General features: G+C 33.4%; 2 protein-coding genes and 1 pseudogene across 2 annotated transcripts; all 3 read left to right on the top strand.

The window, feature by feature from the left end:
* Nucleotides 1-8,493: 8,493 nt before the first annotated feature.
* LOC116120071 lies at nucleotides 8,494-15,475 on the top strand (annotated as a pseudogene).
* On the top strand, nucleotides 14,269-15,346 carry LOC116120068 (glutamine synthetase cytosolic isozyme 1-like). The gene is made up of 5 exons (XM_031406008.1): nucleotides 14,269-14,290; nucleotides 14,547-14,599; nucleotides 14,755-14,792; nucleotides 14,872-15,031; nucleotides 15,182-15,346. Exons 1-5 carry the CDS (start codon nucleotides 14,269-14,271, stop codon nucleotides 15,344-15,346), a joined length of 438 nt encoding a protein of 145 aa, XP_031261868.1.
* Nucleotides 15,476-17,258: 1,783 nt separating the features above from the next.
* Nucleotides 17,259-20,403, top strand: LOC116120074 (glutamine synthetase cytosolic isozyme 1). Its single transcript, XM_031406012.1, has 12 exons — nucleotides 17,259-17,457; nucleotides 17,885-17,924; nucleotides 18,025-18,128; nucleotides 18,263-18,311; nucleotides 18,388-18,494; nucleotides 18,577-18,664; nucleotides 18,992-19,120; nucleotides 19,206-19,280; nucleotides 19,384-19,437; nucleotides 19,594-19,631; nucleotides 19,714-19,873; nucleotides 20,025-20,403. The coding sequence occupies exons 1-12, from the start codon at nucleotides 17,384-17,386 to the stop codon at nucleotides 20,172-20,174; spliced, it is 1,068 nt and encodes a 355-aa protein (XP_031261872.1). The 5' UTR covers nucleotides 17,259-17,383; the 3' UTR covers nucleotides 20,175-20,403.
* The last annotated feature ends 1,677 nt before the right edge of the window (nucleotides 20,404-22,080 follow it).

The following is a 22,080-nucleotide window of genomic DNA, read 5'->3' as shown; positions in this document are numbered from 1 at the left end:
TTTATATATATGAGGTTACAGGAGATTGTGCATAACGAACAACAAACAAAGGTACAAATGATTGATTATTCAGAGAGAATATCAAGTCAATATCTTTCTTGCAGGTTATCTATGTTCTGAGAATAAAAAGTTACAATCAGAATACATGTTTTTTTATCAAAGTCCTGAAAATGAAAGTGGGAGCCCTCTATTTATAGTAGAAGGTTTCAGGGTAATGATTACAAGTCTGCAAGTGGGCAGGTGTAGTACAATTCCTATCGCGTTTCCCACTGACTGATTACATAGGAGATATCCTCAAATCGCACAAGGCTTGGACAGGTGGGCGACTCTCATCCACTCGTAGATAACGTCTGAGTCTACCAAGTTGATGATAGCTATACTCTTTCTGTCTTTGGACGACATGACAGCTCCTGGACAGTACAAAGTCTTCCTGAACTCTAATTGGCGTTGGTTGACGTAAGCTTGCATCAACCCTGATTTTTTATGCATAATAATTTATCTAAGATTTAAAAGTATATATCAATGTAAAGATATATGCAAAGTATAAGAAACTTATTTTTCTTTTAAGGAAAACCACTATTGAAGGTGATGGTAGCGTAGATGGATTGATTGACAAGTTGAGACAATGGTATGTGATGTTTCCGTTTGAGCCAAAAATTGGAAATATATTCTTGACCATTTGTGTGCCTGAGAAGTGTTTATAGCGACAAGTTGAATAAACAATCCATTTGATATTGTGTATGAGCCATGGATTATTAATCACCATCCATTGAGCCTTTTTCAATTTGCTTCTCTTACTCTCTCTCTCTTTGTCATTGCTTCGTCACCAAATAATGTATTAGAATTTGGAAAGTATCGAATTCATATGTCATCGTACATATTATACAAATTATCACATATTAGATCAACATATGGTATTTTCGAGATAAAATATAATATATGTGTTATGCTTAAAAAATCAAAGATGATGTAAGCTTACATCAGCTAGCTCCAATCAGAGTTCAGGAAGGCTTCGTGCCGTCCAAGAGCTGCCACATCATCCGAAGACAGAAATAATAAGGTTGACACCAACTTGACAGATTCAAATTTTATCTATGAGTGAAAGGGAGCCACACACTTATCCAAGCCCCAAGTAATTTGAGGATATATCCTAAGTTATTAGTCAATGGGAAGTAAGGAAGGACTTGCACGGCATCTACTCACTTGCAGATTTATAATCATTACCTTGAATTCTTCTAATATAAATAGAGGACTCCAACTCTCATTTTCGGGATTTTGATAAAAAAAAAACTCTCATTCTGATTGTAATATGTATTCTCATAGCAAAGATAACTTACGAGAAAGAGACTGACTTGATATTCTATCTGAATAATCAATTATTGTACCTTTGCTCGTTGTTCGTTACACGCGACCTCTTGTAATCTCTCATATATAAAAGAACAGTGGACGTAGGACTTGCATTAAGCATCCGAACCACTTTAAAAATCGCCTTTCATTTATTATTCAGTCTTTGCATTAGATTACCTGCAATCATTCACGTGTAACTTCTAAAAACAACTTAGTATTTTGCACGCGCGAGTCATTGTTGTCAAAATCAAGCATCAACAATATGTAACCTCAAGGGGTTGGTTCAGTAGTCAAAAAAATTTGCTTCCTTCATTGACTTACTAGCTTCAAACTATTTTGAGGTCACTTACCACATTTGTATCCATCTACCACATTTGTACCTTATCCGGAATATTAGACTTGTATAGTGTTCAATAGACTCTAATGATTAGTTGAAATACGAATAAACTGACCAAGAACACCCTGATTATAAAAATAATATGAAACAGATACATTTTCAACTATATAAAGAGTGATAATATGGGCCAGATACAGTTTCAATTATCTAAAGTGTTTTGATTTATTTGTTTAAAAATAGTGTTGTAATTTACGTAAAAATAAGGTCAATAGATTTTATTATTGAATTATTAGGACGGATTCTATTTGATATGCTATAGATGGATTGACACTTCTAAAAGAGCATAATATTTTAATTTAATGACTGTTGCCGACCTGAAAAATGTAATTAGTTTGATATGTTCAATGATACATTTATAATTATTTAAAAGGAATGCTCTGTTTTACGTTCATTGTAATGAATATATCGGGTAACAACTAACAAGCATGATACATTACGACAAAATAAATCATTCAATTATAGGGTTTTACCCACTAATATAATTAATTACTTTTATAAGATACTAATTAAGTTTTCAATGAAGGCTGAGATTGTGATGCCAAGACTGGACATTGCATAATCGACTTAAAATTGAATAGTTTTATTAGAAGAAGTTGAGATTGTGATGAGTTTGATAATCAAGTTATAATAAATATAGTAATTAATGTACAACTATAGCCATTTACAAAACAAATTATTCAATTTTAGGTGTTGGCCTTTCAAGATAATGAGGCAGTTTGTGACCTTTTGTGGCTTTGAACACTTTATCACTTAAAGAGTTAAGAGTAGAGAGAGAGAGAGGGGCTCTTCATTCACAAACAAAATTTAATGATTAACTAGAGGCTGGAGCATCTCCTAAACTTTGTTTAAGCCTCTAATCACAATTCACTAGATTGTGTATTGATTTAGAATTAACAAAGATGTCATATATCTTTAATAAACAAATAAAGAAAATGTATTTCATAATAATTTTGGCTGGTTACATCATCTCTTTTTTTTGTTTTTTTTTTTTTTTTTTTATCATCAGGGATGTTCGAACTAGTTTACGCGTACCTCAATTAATTTCTTAAAACCCTGAAACTGTCGGTCGGATTAGAGCCCTAGTGGTCTCTTACTAACCATTTATCAGTAATATATCTAGCTTATATTATAAATTGAATTTAGTTAATTAAATTTTAGAATTAGAAATTATATATGTATATTGTAATTGAATTTAATTCTAAAATACCATCAATAATTTAACAATTTTAGGGATGAGTCAACTAGGGTCTTGACATAATTACTAGAAGAAAGTTGAGATGAAAGACATGGTGTGTGACATATGATATGCCCATTACCCCGTAATATCTTCTAAACCTGATTTTATTTCAAGTCAAATTATAAACTATTTGCATCATTAATAAATGTTTATTATTTTAGTGTTTTCTGTTTATATTTACCTCTACGGATATGTTATAAGATCATTTCATTCATTCATGAACTAACACAAATGAGGCAAATTTGAAAACATATTGTCTTAACCACTTAAGAGTGGCAGGTAATGTTCCTACTCATATTCATCTACTGATACATCTCTACTCTCAATACCTGCCAGTCAATTTCTATACAAATATGACAGACCTTCGTAACAAACCAAATATATGAAAAATTAATATTTCAAATCCTTGTAACAAAAATTAATTAAAATTCATTGAATTGTTGATAATAAAAGCAAAAACCAGCTTGCATAAGATGACGTGAAGAAACAAAAACAAGTATGAGAATTGACTAGTTCAGATTCAGAGAGTGGACCGAACATGAGGCTGACATTTATTTAAGTTTATTTATTTATTTATTTATATCATTGGAGAGTCACTTTATTTATTTTATTTATTCTCGGTTAATGTTTCGAGATTTTAGAATTATTGATTAGACTTTTTATCTTTCGAATCTTAGAAATTGTCAGTTGGATAAGAGTTCATATAACCACCTTATTAATTTTGAGATAAAGATTGACTTATAACCAAATCTTACAAATTTTTTCTCACAATCTTAACGTGTTATGTAACAATTGATCAATTCATAAATAAGTAAGTGAGACCTATAACGAGCAAACGAGATTTATTTGTAAGTTGACTAATTATGAATTATCATATTAAAATTGTAAAAGAAAGTTTTATAAAATTGAGTGGTAGCGTGTACTATTATTTCAGGTTTGTGGGTGAAGGGAGAAGATAAATTTTAGTATGCGGAAGAGAAATATTCTCTTATTTTGTCCAACAAAAAAAAGTCAAATAAAAATAAATAAATAAAACCAATGTTGAATTTCTAGATGTCTTTCAAAAGTAGTTAGGGTTTTTTCCATCCCACGTGATCAGCTAAACCCTCTTCTCTCTCCTACTACTTTTCCATTCAATACAAGTCAAGACAAAACTCAGGCGTGTATTACCCGCTATATATTAATATTATTTATTTCTTTATAATTCTTAACGTTATAATTAATAATTATGACATCATTTTATATTAATATACTGCTTTGGGATAGCCGGAAGCGCAGCTTGTTATCTTCTATTTAATTCAGTTATTTATTGTTTTATATTCTTATGTTATGTTTTTTATATATTTATTTAAAGTTTGAGTTGAACTTTGAATAGGTATTAGTCTTTTTTGGGTATTAATTACAACTAATATTTTAAATATATGTTATATAAACTCGTTGATGGTGGAAATTCATAATTGAAATGTATTGGGGTGAAACTGTCAGAAATTTAAAATTGAAAAGAGAAAAAACGTGTATCCACGGGTCCACTCGTACCTACATAGGGTAGAATATAGGTCTAATATTTTAAGCTCGTTTTTGTCGATCCGTTTAGGACCCATACACATGGGATTTGTACCCTTGAGACCTGCACCTACACCCGCACTCGACCCACTCACCGTTTTGCCAAGTCTAATTGCTTCTATTATTTATTAATTTATGAAGGTTTTTATAATTTAAAAATATGGAATAATGATGATTGCAGTGGTCCAAATTATTTGCTTTTGTATTTATAATATTAGAGTCAGATAATAATATATTAATAATATTTGATATTATTATAAAGAGGAAAATACTTTTTCCCACCAAAATATAACTTAATGACATTTTTTTATCTACAAACTTTTAAAATATAATTTTATTACTCGAATTTATATTCCGATTCTAATTTTGACATCGTTACGACCTCACACCACCACCATTCTCTTCCTCGATCATCATTGATTAACACCTCTCAAACCTTATTCTCATTGACCCTATCAATCACCAGCAATTGAACGATTAAAGTTTGTACAGTCATCTCTGTTAAGTCAAATTCTGATCAATCCCAATCACCAAAATCGAATCTTTCACCACCAAAAGACTCGTCGGCTTCTCATCTTCAAAAGCCCCAACATCCTTGATAGAGTTTGCTTTCCGTTTACTATTGAAATATAAATTTGGATAATAAAATGGTATTTTAAAAGTCTGTATGTGGAAAAGTATCATTATATTATTATTTGGGTGGGAAAAAGTCATTAACTCTATTGTAAATTTAAATATGATGTGAACATGCTATCCATGGTTACCAATCAAAGATTCCATACGACTAAATATTTGATTCAACGAATTTTTAGAGTTTGACTCGTATAAAATTATATAAACATATAACATGAATCACATGATGTTGATATCTTCGTTATACAGTGCAGTAAATTTTTGTGATGAATTTAGAAAATAAAAGAAAAATAGATGCGAAGGGCAACAATTTAGAAAAGTTCCAGTCTTAGAGGAATACATATACAAAAGAAGAATTGTGAGGAAATGGGAAAGCTCAATTGTGCTTTAATTAAAAACTTCAGGCCAATTGGAGACCCTCATTTTTATTGTACAATTTTGAATGCTTAAAGCTTGTCAATTTCAAACTTTAACAAATTCACATTGAGGGTGGACAAAAGTGCTTTCTTTTTTTGTTATTATACTTAATAATTAATAATTATTAAAGAATATTAAGTGAAGAAAAAGTTATTCTTACCAACCAATGAATGCAACTTTGAGAGGGAGCTTTTGATTCTTATTGGTAAACATAGTGCAGTCGTGATTCATGATAACTTTAGATTTAAAGTTTGGTGTTTATCTAATTCAATTATTTCATAAATAAAATTAAAATCAGATTAATTCAATTTTCACATTTTATTTTTTACTGTAGATTACCCTTTTGTTATTGTTAAGATGTTGACGATCAACTGAATGGCTTACGTGTACATCCACCAACCCCAGGATGGTGAGTGATGCAAGTCAACTTTCTTCTTAAGCGCGTGTTTTCCATATTTTAGCACAATATTGTTTTATGGAAAATAAAAGGTTGGTTTGGTTAATTATTATGATACTTTAAAAAAAAGATAATTTAGACAGGTATTACGATGTAAGATTTAAAAATTAACAAAAATACATCTTATATTTATTTATTTACTAAACATGTCTATAATAAAAGTTAATAAAAATCTCACAATCCACCCGTGAAATATGAACAGCCAATCACCACTGTCAAAGGGTTGCTAGGGTGTTTTTACAATTTCTAAAAAAAAAATATTTAAAAGATTTAAAAGAAATTGAATAATATTTTGAGAGTAAATCAATTTTATTGTTTAACTTTATTAGAAATACTAATAATATTATTTCCAAGAGTGTAACAAATGGAGCCCAAATAGCCAAGTACCCCTTGTAATTAATTCTTTTTAATTCCCGTGGTTTTAGTTTATTACCTTTTAGGACAATGATTTCAAATTCTAAAATTTTGGTCTTTCTTGTTTCAAAATAGACTTAATCATTTACTTCGTAAAAGATTAGTTATTGTTAAATTTATAATGAAATGACAAAAAAAAAAAAAAAAAAAAAACCCATTTTAGAATAAAATAAAAAGATTACTTAACATAAACAATACTAAATTAATTAAACATATTACATACTACAAATTCATCACATTTATAAAATTTTTATTTTCAACTGTATAATGTGTAACTCCAATTTATATATATATATCAATGTTTAATAAAATTTTAATAACTTTAAAAGAGGACATTTTTGTCATTTCAATGTGAATTAAATAGTCAATTAACCTTTTATTTATTCTAAAAACTAATACATTAGTATTTTGAAACAATAAAGACCAAAACTCTAGTAATGATTATCCTTAAATATAGTAAACTGAAATTACAGGGACTAAAACATAATTTACTCCAAGTTACGTATTTATGTCTTGTATAGTATTTTTTATCTTATTTATTTTTATAATTAATATAATAAATAGTCGTTAAATTAAAAATTATGTGAAAATTATGTCTTGTTTAACAATAGAGAAAGTATATCATAAGAACAACACAAATTAGTATATGCAATATAATATAGATATGCAATTTATGAAACCTTTAATTTTCAATAATTACAAATGTTTAATTGTCTAAATGAGAATAAAAAATCTATATTCACATCAATATAGTTTATAGTATAAATACACGTAGTACTTTGTAGTGTTATTATTATAGATTTTTAATAAACAGTAAAATCTTTTGTAAATTGCAAATTTTTTTATTTTATTTTGTTCTTGGTTTTAATGAATCTTGTGAGATATTTATGGTATAATAATTTTAAATAAGTTTTTAATATGCTATAATAATTTATTAATACACTAAGATATAAAAAAATGTTTTCATAATATATTATAACAATCAAAATTTTAATATCATTTAAAAAAAAAACAGTATTTCTTGTAGTTAGAAAGGCATAAATGAACAAAAGTTCGGTGTATAGTTACTTCACGAGCTAAAGTGGCGCTGGTCTTGCTCTCGACAATCACATGCGTGATTCTATATTATTATTTTATTTTTGGAGATAAGAAAGAAAAAAAACTTTAATTAGTTTGATTTTAGGTAAAATATTTAAAAAGTTTTCTCAGAACACATTGAGCTGATTGGGAGTTCCAAGGTGCGTGGGCCACCCCAATGGGAGAGAACCGCAGTGATCGTGGACTTTTCAATCTCGACGACACGTGGTATTCTCGATGCTCGCACTGATCCTGAACACTGCCCCAGTCCTCAGTACAACCGCATACGGTTTCTCAACCGACTAAATTGGTATTTATCCATTTCTTTTACAAATAACTTCCTGCTTATCAATTGAAAACCTTCTTAAAAACCTAAGAACAATAAACAACGTGGCGTTTAATTCCAAAACCATTAAAATGTAAAGAGTAACAGTAAAAATAGAAGAGAATTCTATTTTTATATAATTAAAATTACACATAAACTCTTTCCAAAACAAATCCACCGCTCTAACTTTAATTAGGAATTTGTCTAAAATATTATTTTACTTTTAATAAAAATAAAAGTCGAGACAAACAAAACGACTGGCTAGGCCGGTATCCAATAATCTATACATTATTTAAAATCTCTAACAACGTGGACCTCTGATTAGATTCTCCACAAGCGAGATCATAGTCAGTATCTTCTCATAATTTCACAAACAGGAGCACTTGAATTTTCATTCTAAAGATTCCTTAGTTTTTAATCATAAATAAATAAATATATATATATATATTTTTTTTTTACAAAAATAGTATTAAAGTAAACTTCTTTATGTCTCAACACTAAATCCGGCACTATAAGAAGGCAGGCAAATCCTCATCGTGCACCTCTCTACAGAACAAATATTGCTACAGAGCGAGAGCAAAGATAGTTCGATTATATTATTTTCAGCTGAGTTTTGTTGGTGAAAAATGGCTCTCCTTACAGATCTCAAACCTAACCTTTCAGAATCCACGGACAAGATCATGCCGAGTACAAGGTTCGTCTCGTCACTCTCTTTCTCTTATTACTATTTTGTCACTCTGTTTTGTTGTATATACTTCAAACCGTACTTTTCTTTTCTCTGGTGTGATCCGGAGCTGTGGTGTTGTAACATCGTTCTAAATGTTGTTTTTGTTAGTCTTTTAAAGTTTTATAAACATGTATGTTTTACTCACCAGTGGTTTAGTTACATCTGTGTTTTTTGTCTTGATCGGTTTGAGTGCTGAGAAAGAAAGTACGAGAAAATAAAAGAATCGGTGCTTTCTGTTGTTGTTGTTTTTTTTTTTTTTCTAATTTTTATGCTTCAAATATCGCTCCGTGGACAAAAGTGTAAATTTTTTTGCTGTGAGTTTTGTGATCTGCCGTTTTATGAGCTTATTTGTTTATTTTTTTTTAATTATTATTAGGATCGGCGGATCGGGTATGGATTTGAGGAGCAAAGCAAGAGTAATACTAATCAACTTTCTATTTTTGATTAGAAAGAAGAATCTTTGTTGTATTTGTCAGTATTGTTTGAGTTTCTAATTCTTCTTTGGTTTTACAGACTCTTAATGGACCTGTTAGTGATCCTTCTAAGCTTCCAAGTGGAACTATGATGGTTCTAGACTGGTCAAGCTCCTGGTGAAGACAGTGAAGTGATCTTTAGTAAGGCTTTGTTTTTGGTTTTTTTTTTTTTTTTTTTTTTTTGGGTGTTTAGTTTTCTATATCAAAGTTCTAGATTCTTACCGATATATTTTGTGATGTAACAGCCCTCAAGCTATTTTCAAGGATCCCTTCAGAAGAGGCAACAATATTCTGTGAGTACTTTATATACTATGTTTTGCTTTTGTTGTGTTGACTAAATACTGATGTAATCAGTTTGATTTAGGTTATGTGATTGCTACGATCCTGCTGGAGGACCAATCCAACAAACAAGAGATGTGCAGCAGCCAAGATCTTCAGCCATCCTGATGGTCTTGCAGAAGAGCCTTGGTATATTATTGAACTTTTGGTTTTTTCACAAGTTTTGCATATCGTCTTGGACTTATATGATTGACTTGCTATTTAATTAGGTATGGTATTGAACAAGAATACACCTGCTCCAGAAAGATGTTAAATGGCCTCTGGCTGGCCCGTTGGTGGCTACCCTGGACCTCAGGTACTCTCCTTTGTTCCTTGATTTTGTTCTTTTTTTAGAAGTATTTGAATGATAAATGCTAGATTTTTTTTTTCCCTGAACAACAATATGAGAGAACATTATTCTTTCCTGCTTAAATTGTTTTGACAATCATGTTGTCTTTTGTGTTTACCAGCTCCTAAAAGTCTTGTATTACTGGATCTTTCCTTTATAAACTGAATCTAAGAATTCGCAAACTATAATAACAACGCGCCAATATGGCTTTTCTGCCTGATTTTTGTTTGATATATTGGGTACATTTCCTGTCAGAGTTGTGTGTTCAGAAATTGTTCATCTTAATAGGGACCATATACTGCGGTGTCGGTGCTGACAAAGCTTGGGGAAGGGACATTGTTGATTCCCATACAAGGCTTGTTTATATGCTGGAATTAACATTAGTGGTATCAATGAGAAGTTATGCCTGGTCAGGTAAGTATCAAAATTTTCTACTAGTGTATTAACGTTTGTGTTACAATAATTAGCAATTAAAGCATTCTTCATATTCTATACAGTGGGAATTTCAAGTAGGTCCGCGGTCGGAATCTCTGCTGCTGATGAATTGTGGGTAGCTCGCTATATTTTGGAGGTAATTTATGGTACTCTATTTTGAAGAAGATATTCTGTGACTACTACTCTTTTCAATTCAAAGTTAGGAGTATCTTAAATGTCCTTATTTGTGTTTTAACAGAGGATTACAGAAATTGCTGGCGTTGTCCTTACCTTTGATCCCAAGCCTATTCAGGTCAATTTTCCTCAATGCTTTAGTTTTTGTTTTTTTGGTTAATTTCGCATTTTCATTGCTTGCAAGTTAGAGGCCACAGAGATCAATATTGATGTATTAGTTAATGATATGTTTGTTTGCACACCTGAGTAAATCTATCAATTATTTCACCAGGGTGATTGGAACGGTGCTGGTGCTCCCAATTACAGGTAACTTTTTATATGTTTGTGCTGATTGATTATTTATTTGAAGTTACAGACTTGTATATTAAATTTGTTAATGATTCAGTACCAAGTCAATGAGGAAGGAAGGAGGCTTTGAGGTTATCAAGAAGGCAATCGAAAAGTTGGGAAGAAGCACAAAGAGCACATTGCTGCTTATGGTGAAGGCAATGAGCGCCGTCTCACTGGTCGACACGAAACCGCTGATATCAACACATTCAAATGGGTATAAAAAAATGACCCTTTAATTTATCTTGTGTTTGATTGTTGAGACTTGCTTCTTGGTGCTTGGATTGCATGTTTGAGTTCATTTTTTCTGTGTTTTTCCGACGAAATGCAACAGTTGATTTTCCTTTTATTCTGTCCCTAAACAGGGTGTGGCAGCACCGTGGTGCCTCCGTTCGTGTTGGCGAGACACACAGAAAGAAGGAAAAGGTTATTTTGAGGACAGGGGCCTGCTTCTAACATGGATCCATATGTGGTCACTTCCATGATTGCGAAAACCACCATTCTGTCGGAATGAATTCCAGCATTAGGGCTCATGAGTCATGAGTCATAAAAGAATTGTGTTTACTAGGATCCATTCCATCTGTTTCATTGTAGTATAGCTAGTTGTGTTTCAGTGTCTGCCCTTGTATTTGAGTTTGGCAAGGTGGGTTCATTGCTTCCACCTCGCCTTGGTGTCAGAATAATTTAAACTTTTATATTAATAACCATATGAAAGGGCTGATTTCCATGTTCTAAAAAACTATTATTCTCTCCAAGAAATGAGGTTTCCCTTTGCGTTCGTATGATTTATTTTGCTCAACGTTTGGTAAGAAAGTTTGAACTGCGATAACTTTTACGGACTGCCAAAAAAAAAGGGCTTCGTTTGGTTCAAAATTTGGGTTTTTGGGAAAAGTTTTTTGAAAAAAAGTTAAAAAAAAGTTGAATTGGGCGGGTATTACGATGTAAGATTTATAAATTAATAAAATACCTTTATGTTTGTTTTTTTACAAAACACCCCCTATAAAAAACATTAAAAGTTAACAAAAACACCTCCAACTCACCTCAAATACGGACAGCCGACCACCACCGCCGGAGGGTGGCCGGAGTCGCTGTAACAAAAACATTAAAATATTTAGGGGTATTTAATTAAATTAACAATTTAGGGGGTTTAAAAAAGTTGAATAAAGTTGAATATAATTATGAGTTTTTTTGTTTTTACTGTTTAACTTTTTTGGAAATACTAAAAGTAGTATTCCCAAAATCCAACCAAACGAAGCAAGGAGATTAGATTTGCCTTACTGAATGATGTGACTACAATAGTAGAATTTACTGAAGTTGAAATAGTCTCTTTCCGCTTGCCAAACTGTAACAAGGTGTGAACTGCATTCTCAGTTGACATATTGGGCAACCCTTGTTGAACATAATACATAGTGCTGAAATTCAATGGTTCTGGAAATGAAGTCACATTTTGAGATAATGTTATTCTAGATTCCATTGTTGATGTAGGGCAATTTGTCCTCCATGAATGTCCAATTGACATATTGTGATGAGATTCCTGGATATGATCTACTGTCATTAAGTGTTGAGCTAAAGCAAAACACATGCATCAAATGCAATTATTTGGACCGCCATTTGGGCTCTTACAAAAACAAGGAGGTGGCTTTTTTTTTTTTTTTGGTTTCATTTATTATTATTATTGTTCTATTTATATGTTGATATTGACGAATGACCACCATTGTTTTAAAACTCGGACCGGAGGGTAACCCGCTTCACTGCCCGGGTCACGGGTCAACCGGTCCAACCGGTTAGACCGGCCGGTTGGACCAATGATGTTAGCACAACCAAAACAAAATATCTTTTTTTTTGAAAATTTTAGAATACCAACTTAGTTACTATCCAATTCAAACTCAATAATAATCCCGATTTAACTACAATCCAAAGTCCCCAAACATCATCCATTACAAATTAAATGATAAAATACATAATAATTAATAACAAAACCACAAGCGTTTTTTACATACAAATTCAGTGAACAAATTATCCATCAAAGCATGAAAGCAATAGATTGATAAAAAAAAGAGGGTGGAAATATCTTAACAAAAGAGTGTTGTCGTCTTCGTCGATTTTGAGCAGGAGAAGTGTTGTCGTCGTCGATTCCAGCGAAGGAGGGAGGCTTCGTCGTCGTCGTGTAAGGGAGAAGGGAGGTGCGTCGTCGTCGAAATCCAATGAGTGAGATGCTGCCTTCGTCGAGCAAGGGAGAAGGGAGGTGCATCGCTGCCAAAATCTAACGAAGGAGGTGCTGCCGTTATCGAGCAAGGGAGAAGGGAGGTGAGTCGTCACCAAAATCCTGCGAAGGAGGTGTTGCCATCGTCGAGCAAGGGAGAAGGGAAATGCGTTATTGTCAAAATCCAGCGAGGGAGGTGCTACCGTCGTCGAGCAAGGGTCCAAGGGAGAGTGGAGTTGAGAGATTGAATTGAGACTGGGTGCAGTTATCTGAGAAGGGAGTTGCGATTTTGGAGAATTGAGAGATTGAAGAGAGTGGAGAAGTGGAGTCGCGTGAAAAATAAATCAGATTTAGGGTTTTTTCATTTTAAACATTGACCCGGTTCACCAAGCGGTTCGGTTCGACTTGACTGGTCGCACTGTTTATCCGATTTGATAACGGGTTTAAACGGTTTTTAAGTAATAGCGGGTTTTATATTAGCTCAAACCAGACACACAACCGGGTCCCAGTTGAACCGGTTAGACCAGCCGGTCTGGTCCGGCTTTTAAAATAGAGATGACCACCCAACTTCTTTTATTAATTTGTGGGCCTTATTTTAAGTGTTCAGATGAAGTTTGATGCATCCCCATTACCCCTTTCTTTTTTGGTAACCAGATTATCCGAGTCAGCTTTTTTATACCTTAATTAATCTCTAAGATTTATTGAACACCCTACAAGCCTAAAGAGCTAAGTAAGCCAGAATATTATTATGATAAGTGACCTCAAAGTTTGAAACTAATAACTTAAGAAAGTGAGCACACTTCCTTAACCGTCAATCCCTTGCCCTAGGGGTTATGCATCCTCATTATTACTATTATTATCATTATTTTATGAGGGAAAGTCCAATAAATACCTAGCATTTGTTAATAATTCAAGTATTCAACAATAACTTTTTTGTAAAAGTATTTACAAATACTATTATTCCAATAAAAGCCTTAGCATTTAGTTTAAAATCTTTCTTTTTTTAGAAGTTATTTGGAATGATAAATGCTAGATTTTTTTTTTCCCTGAACAACAATATGTAGAGAACATTATTCTTTCCTGCTTAAATTGTTTTGACAATCATGTGTCTTTTGTGTTTACCAGCTCCTAAAAGTCTTTGTATTACTGGATCTTTCCTTATAAACTGAATCTAAGAATTCCAAACTATAATACAACCGCGCCATGGGCTTTTCTGCCTGATTTTTGTTTGATATATTGTGTACATTTCCTGTCAGAGTTGTGTGTTCAGAAATTGTTTCATCTTAATAGGGACCATACTACTGCGGTGTCGTGCTGACAAAGCTTGGGGAAGGGACATTGTTGATTCCCATTACAAGGCTTGTTTATATGCTGGAATTAACATTAGTGGTATCAATGGAGAAGTTATGCCGGTCAGGTAAGTTATCAAAATTTTCTACTAGTGTATTAACGTTTGTGTTACAATAATTAGCATTAAAGCATTCTTCATATTCTATACAGTGGGAATTTCAAGTAGGTCCTGCGGTCGGAATCTCTGCTGCTATGAATTGTGGGTAGCTCGCTATATTTGGAGGTAATTTATGGTACTCTATTTTTGAAGAAGATATCTGTGACTACACTCTTTCAATTCAAAGTTAGGAGTATCTTAAATGTCCTTATTTGTGTTTTAACAGAGGATTACAGAAATTGCTGGCGTTGTCCTACCTTTGATCCCAAGCCTATTCAGGTCAATTTTCCTCAATGCTTTAGTTTTTTGTTTTTGGTTTAATTTCGCATTTCATTGCTTGCAAAGTTAGAGGCCACAGAGATCAATATTGATGTATTAGTTAATGATATGTTGGTTTGCACACCTGAGTAAATCTATCAATTTATTTCCACCAGGGTGATTGGAACGGTGCTGGTGCTCACACAAATTACAGGTAACTTTTTATTGTTTGTGCTGATTGTATTATTTATTTGAAGTTACAGACTTGTATATTAAATTCGTTAATGATTCAGTACCAAGTCAATGAGGAAGGAAGGAGGCTTTGAGGTTATCAAGAAGGCAATCGAAAAGCTTGGGAAGAAGCACAAAGAGCACAGTGCTGCTTATGGTGAAGGCAATGAGCGCCGTCTCACTGGTCGACACGAACCCGCTGATATCAACACATTCAAATGGGTATAAAAAAATGACCCTTTAATTATATCTTAGTGTTTGATTGTTGGACTTGCTTCTTGGTGCTTGGATTGCATGTTTGAGTTCATTTTTTCTGTGTTTTTCCGACGAAATGCAACAGTTTGATTTTCCTTTTATTCTGTCCCTAAACAGTGTGTGGCAGACCGTGGTGCCTCCGTTCGTGTTGGCCGACACACAGAAAGAAGGAAAGTTATTTTGAGGACAGGGACCTCTTCTAACATGGATCCATATGTGGTCACTTCCATGATTGCGAAACCCACCATTCTGTCGAATGAATTCTCAGCATTGGGCTCATGATCATGAGTCATAAAAGAATTGTGTTTTACTAGATCCATTCCATCTGTTTCATTTGTAGTATAGCTAGTTGTGTTTCAGTGTCTGCCCTTGTATTTGAGTTTGGCAAGTGGGTTCATTGCTTCCACTCGCCTTGGTGTCAGAATAATTTAAACTTTTATATAACCATATGAAAGGGCTGATTTCCATTGTTCTAAAAAACTATTATTCTCTCCAAAAAATAGGTTTCCCTTTGCGTTCTGTATGCATTTATTTTGCCAACTGTTTGGTAAGAAAGTTTGAACTGCGACTAACTTTTACGACTGCCAAAAAAAAGGGCTTCGTTTGGTTCAAATTTTGGGTTTTTGGGAAAAGTTTTTTGAAAAAAAGTTAAAAAAAAGTTGAATTGGGCGGGTATTACGATGTAAGATTATAAATTAATAAAATCCCTTTATGTTTGTTTTTTTACAAAACACCCCCTATAATAAAACATTAAAATTACAAAACCCCTCCAACTCACCTCAAATACGGACAGCCACCACCACCGCCGGAGGGTGGCCGGAGTCGCTGTAACAAAAACATTAAAAATATTTAGGGGTATTTAATTAAATTACAAATTTAGGGGGTTTAAAAAAATTGAATAAAGTTGAATAATATTATGAGTTTTTTGGTATTTTACTGTTTAACTTTTTTGGAAATACTAAAAGTATATTCCCAAACCAACCACCGAAGCCAAGGAGATTAGATTTGCCTTACTGAATGATGTGACTAAAATAGTAGAATTTACTGAAGTTAAATAGTCTCTTTCCGCTTGCCAAACTGTAACAAGGTGTGACTGCCATTCTCATTTGACATATTGGCACCCCCTTGTTGAAATAATTTTTAATATGCTATAATAATTTATTAATACACTAAGATACTAAAAAAATGTTTTCATAATAATATTATAACAATCAAAATTTTAATATCATTTAAAAAAAAAAAACAGTATTTCTTGTAGTTAGAAAGGCATAAATGAACAAAAAGTTCGGTGTATAGTAGTACTTCACGAGCTAAAGTGGCGCGTGGTCTTGGTCTCAACAATCACATGCGTGATTCTATATTATTATTTTATTTTTGGAGATAAAGAAAGAAAAAAAACTTTAATTAGTTTGATTTTAGGTAAAATATTTTAAAAAGTTTTTCTCAGAACACATTGAGCTGATTGGGAGTTCCAAGGTGCGTGGGCCACCCCAATGGGAGACTGCGAACCGCAGTGATCGTGGACTTTTCAATCTCGACGACACGTGGTGGTATTCTCGATGCTCGCACTGATCCTGAACACTGCCCCACGTCCTTCACCGTACAACCGCATACTGGTTTCTCAACCGACTAAATTGGTATTTATCCATTTCTTTTACAAATAACATTCCTGCTTATCAATTGAAAACCTTCTTAAAAACCCTAAGAACAATAAACAACGTGGCAGTTTTAATTCCAAAAACCATTAAAAATGTAACAGAGTAACAGTAAAAATAGAAGAGAATTTCTATTTTTTATATAAATTTAAAATTACAACATAAACTCTTTTCCAATAACTAAATCCACCGCTCTTCAACTTTAAATTAGGAATTTGTCTAAAAATATTATTTTACTTTTAATAAAAATTAAAAGTCGAGACAAAACAAACGACTGGCTAGGCCGGTATCCACTTAATCCTGTATATTATTTAAAATCTCTAACAACGTGGACCCTCTGATTAGATTCTCCCACAAGCGAGATCATAGTCAGTATCTTCTCATTAATTTCACAAACAGGAAACAGCCACTTGAATTTTCATTCTAATAGATTCCTTAGTTTTTAATCATAAATAAATAATATATATATATATATATATATTTTTTTTTTACAAAAATAGTATTAAAGTAAACTTCTTTATGTCCTCAAAACTACAATCCGGCACTATAAGAAGGCAGGCAAAATCCTCATTCGTGCACCTCTCTACAGAACAAATCATTGCTACAGAGCGAGAGCAAAGATAGTTCGATTATATTATTTTCAGCTGAGTTTTGTTGGTGAAAAATGGCTCTCCTTACAGATCTCATCAACCTTAACCTTTCAGAATCCACGGACAAGATCATCGCCGAGTACATATGGTTCGTCTCGTCAACTCTCTCTTTTCTCTTATTACTATTTTGTCACTCTGTTTTGTTGTATTATACTTCAAACCGTACTTTTCTTTTCTCTGGTGTGATCCGGAGCTATGGTGTTGTTAGCATCGTTCTTAAATGTTGTTTTTGTTATGTCTTTTAAAGTTTTATAAACATGTTATGTTTTTACTCACCAGTGGTTTAGTTACATCTGTGTTTTTTGTCTTGATCGGTTTGAGTGCTGAGAAAGAAAGTACGAGAAAATAAAAGAATCGGTGCTTTCTGTTGTTGTTGTTGTTTTTTTTTTTTTTTCTAATTTTTATGCTTCAAATATCGCTCCGTGGACAAAAGTTATAAATTTTTTTGCTGTGAGTTTTGGTGATCTGCCGTTTTATGAGCTTATTTGTTTATTTTTTTTTTTAATTATTATTAGGATCGGCGGATCGGGTATGGATTTGAGGAGCAAAGCAAGAGTAATTACTAATCAACTTTCTATTTTTGATTAGAAAGAAGAAACTTTTGTTGTATTTGTCAGTATTGTTTGAGTTTCTAATTCTTCTTTTGGTTTTACAGACTCTTAATGGACCTGTTAGTGATCCTTCTAAGCTTCCCAAGTGGAACTATGATGGTTCTAGCACTGGTCAAGCTCCTGGTGAAGACAGTGAAGTGATCCTTTAGTAAGTTTTTGATTTTGTTTTTGTTTTTTTGTTTTTTTGTTTTTTTGTTTTTTTGTTTTTTTGTTTTTTTTGGGTGTTTAGTTTTCTATATCAAAGTTCTTAGATTCTTACCGATATATTTTGTGATGTAACAGCCCTCAAGCTATTTTCAAGGATCCCTTCAGAAGAGGCAACAATATTCTTGTGAGTTTCACTTTATATACTATGTTTTGCTTTTGTTTGTGTTGACTAAATACTGATGTAATCAGTTTTAATTTAGGTTATGTGTGATGCTTACGATCCTGCTGGAGTACCAATTCCAACAAACAAGAGATGTGCAGCAGCCAAGATCTTCAGCCATCCTGATGTTCTTGCAGAAGAGCCTTGGTATTTATTATTGAACTTTTGGTTTTTTCACAAGTTTTGCATATCTTCTTGGACTTATATGATTGACTTGCTATTTAATTAGGTATGGTATTGAACAAGAATACACCTTGCTCCAGAAAGATGTTAAATGGCCTCTTGGCTGGCCCGTTGGTGGCTACCCTGGACCTCAGGTACTCTCCCTTGTTCCTTGATTTTGTTATTTTTTTAGAAGTATTTGGAATGATAAATGCTAGATTTTTTTTTTCCCTGAACAACAATATGTAGAGAACATTATTCTTTCCTGCTTAAATTGTTTTGACAATCATGTTGTCTTTTGTGTTTACCAGCTCCTAAAAGTCTTTGTATTACTGGATCTTTCCTTTATAAACTGAATCTAAGAATTCGCAAACTATAATAACAACACGCCAATATGGCTTTTCTGCCTGATTTTTGTTTGATATATTGTGGGTACATTTCCTGTCAGAGTTGTGTGTTCAGAAATTGTTTCATCTTAATAGGGACCATACTACTGCGGTGTCGGTGCTGACAAAGCTTGGGGAAGGGACATTGTTGATTCCCATTACAAGGCTTGTTTATATGCTGGAATTAACATTAGTGGTATCAATGGAGAAGTTATGCCTGGTCAGGTAAGTTATCAAAATTTTCTACTAGTGGTATTAACGTTTGTGTTACAATAATTAGCAATTAAAGCATTCTTCATATTCTATACAGTGGGAATTTCAAGTAGGTCCTGCGGTCGGAATCTCTGCTGCTGATGAATTGTGGGTAGCTCGCTATATTTTGGAGGTAATTTATGGTACTCTATTTTTGAAGAAGATATTCCGTGACTACTACTCTTTTTAATTCAAAGTTAGGAGTATCTTAAATGTCCTTATTTGTGTTTTAACAGAGGATTACAGAAATTGCTGGCGTTGTCCTTACTTTTGATCCCAAGCCTATTCAGGTCAATTTTCCTCAATGCTTTAGTTTTTTGTTTTTGGTTTAATTTCGCATTTTCATTGCTTGCAAAGTTAGAGGCCACAGAGATCAATATTGATGTATTAGTTAATGATATGTTGGTTTGCACACCTGAGTAAATCTATCAATTTATTTCCACCAGGGTGATTGGAACGGTGCTGGTGCTCACACAAATTACAGGTAACTTTTTATATTGTTTGTGCTGATTATATTATTTATTTGAAGTTACAGACTTGTATATTAAATTCTGTTAATGATTCAGTACCAAGTCAATGAGGAAGGAAGGAGGCTTTGAGGTTATCAAGAAGGCAATCGAAAAGCTTGGGAAGAAGCACAAAGAGCACATTGCTGCTTATGGTGAAGGCAATGAGCGCCGTCTCACTGGTCGACACGAAACCGCTGATATCAACACATTCAAATGGGTATAAAAAAATGACCCTTTAATTATATCTTAGTGTTTGATTGTTGAGACTTGCTTCTTGGTGCTTGGATTGCATGTTTGAGTTCATTTTTTCTGTGTTTTTCCGACGAAATGCAACAGTTTGATTTTCCTTTTATTCTGTCCCTAAACAGGGTGTGGCAGACCGTGGTGCCTCCGTTCGTGTTGGCCGAGACACACAGAAAGAAGGAAAAGGTTATTTTGAGGACAGGAGGCCTGCTTCTAACATGGATCCATATGTGGTCACTTCCATGATTGCGAAAACCACCATTCTGTCGGAATGAATTCTCAGCATTAGGGCTCATGAGTCATGAGTCATAAAAGAATTGTGTTTTACTAGGATCCATTCCATCTGTTTCATTTGTAGTATAGCTAGTTGTGTTTCAGTGTCTGCCCTTGTATTTGAGTTTGGCAAGGTGGGTTCATTGCTTCCACCTCGCCTTGGTGTCAGAATAATTTAAACATTTATATTAATAACCATATGAAAGGGCTGATTTCCATTGTTCTAAAAAACTATTATTCTCTCCCAAGAAATGAGGTTTCCCTTTGCGTTCTGTATGCATTTATTTTGCTCAACTGTTTGGTAAGAAAGTTTGAACTGCGACTAACTTTTACGGACTGCCAAAAAAAAAGGGCTTCGTTTGGTTCAAAATTTTGGGTTTTTGGGAAAAGTTTTTTGAAAAAAAGTTAAAAAAAAGTTGAATTGGGCGGGTATTACGATGTAAGATTTATAAATTAATAAAATACCCTTTATGTTTGTTTTTTTACAAAACACCCCCTATAATAAAACATTAAAAGTTAACAAAAACACCTCCAACTCACCCTCAAATACGGACAGCCGACCACCACCGCCGGAGGGTGGCCGGAGTCGCTGTAACAAAAACATTAAAAATATTTAGGGGTATTTAATTAAATTAACAAATTTAGGGGGTTTAAAAAAAGTTGAATAAAGTTGAATAATATTATGAGTTTTTTGGTATTTTACTGTTTAACTTTTTTGGAAATACTAAAAGTAGTATTCCCAAAATCCAACCAAACGAAGCCAAGGAGATTAGATTTGCCTTACTGAATGATGTGACTACAATAGTAGAATTTACTGAAGTTGAAATAGTCTCTTTCCGCTTGCCAAACTGTAACAAGGTGTGAACTGCCATTCTCAGTTGACATATTGGGCACACCCTTGTTGAAAATAATACATAGTGCTGAAATTCAATGGTTCTGGAAATGAGGTCACATTTTGAGATAATGTTATTCTAGATTCCATTGTTGATGTAGGGCAATTTGTCCTCCATGAACGTCCAATTGACATATTGTAATGAGATTCCTGGATATGATCTACTGTCATTAAGTGTTGAGCTAAAGCAAAACACATGCATCAAATGCAATTATTTGGACCGCCATTTGGGCTCTTACAAAAACAAGGAGGTGGCTTTTTTTTTTTTTTTGGTTTCATTTATTATTATTATTGTTCTATTTATATGTTGATATTGACGAATGACCACCATTGTTTTAAAACTCGGACCGGAGGGTAACCCGCTTCACTGCCCGGGTCACGGGTCAACCGGTCCAACCGGTTAGACCGGCCGGTTGGACCAATGATGTTAGCACAACCAAAACAAAATATCTTTTTTTTTGAAAATTTTAGAATACCAACTTAGTTACTATCCAATTCAAACTCAATAATAATCCCGATTTAACTACAATCCAAAGTCCCCAAACATCATCCATTACAAATTAAATGATAAAATACATAATAATTAATAACAAAACCACAAGCGTTTTTTACATACAAATTCAGTGAACAAATTATCCATCAAAGCATGAAAGCAATAGATTGATAAAAAAAAGAGGGTGGAAATATCTTAACAAAAGAGTGTTGTCGTCTTCGTCGATTTTGAGCAGGAGAAGTGTTGTCGTCGTCGATTCCAGCGAAGGAGGGAGGCTTCGTCGTCGTCGTGTAAGGGAGAAGGGAGGTGCGTCGTCGTCGAAATCCAATGAGTGAGATGCTGCCTTCGTCGAGCAAGGGAGAAGGGAGGTGCATCGCTGCCAAAATCTAACGAAGGAGGTGCTGCCGTTATCGAGCAAGGGAGAAGGGAGGTGAGTCGTCACCAAAATCCTGCGAAGGAGGTGTTGCCATCGTCGAGCAAGGGAGAAGGGAAATGCGTTATTGTCAAAATCCAGCGAGGGAGG

This window comes from Pistacia vera, unplaced genomic scaffold (assembly GCF_008641045.1).
Source record: "Pistacia vera cultivar Batoury unplaced genomic scaffold, PisVer_v2 Contig920, whole genome shotgun sequence".
Classification (NCBI taxonomy): domain Eukaryota; kingdom Viridiplantae; phylum Streptophyta; class Magnoliopsida; order Sapindales; family Anacardiaceae; genus Pistacia; species Pistacia vera.
This window is presented reverse-complemented; position numbering and strand designations above follow the sequence as displayed.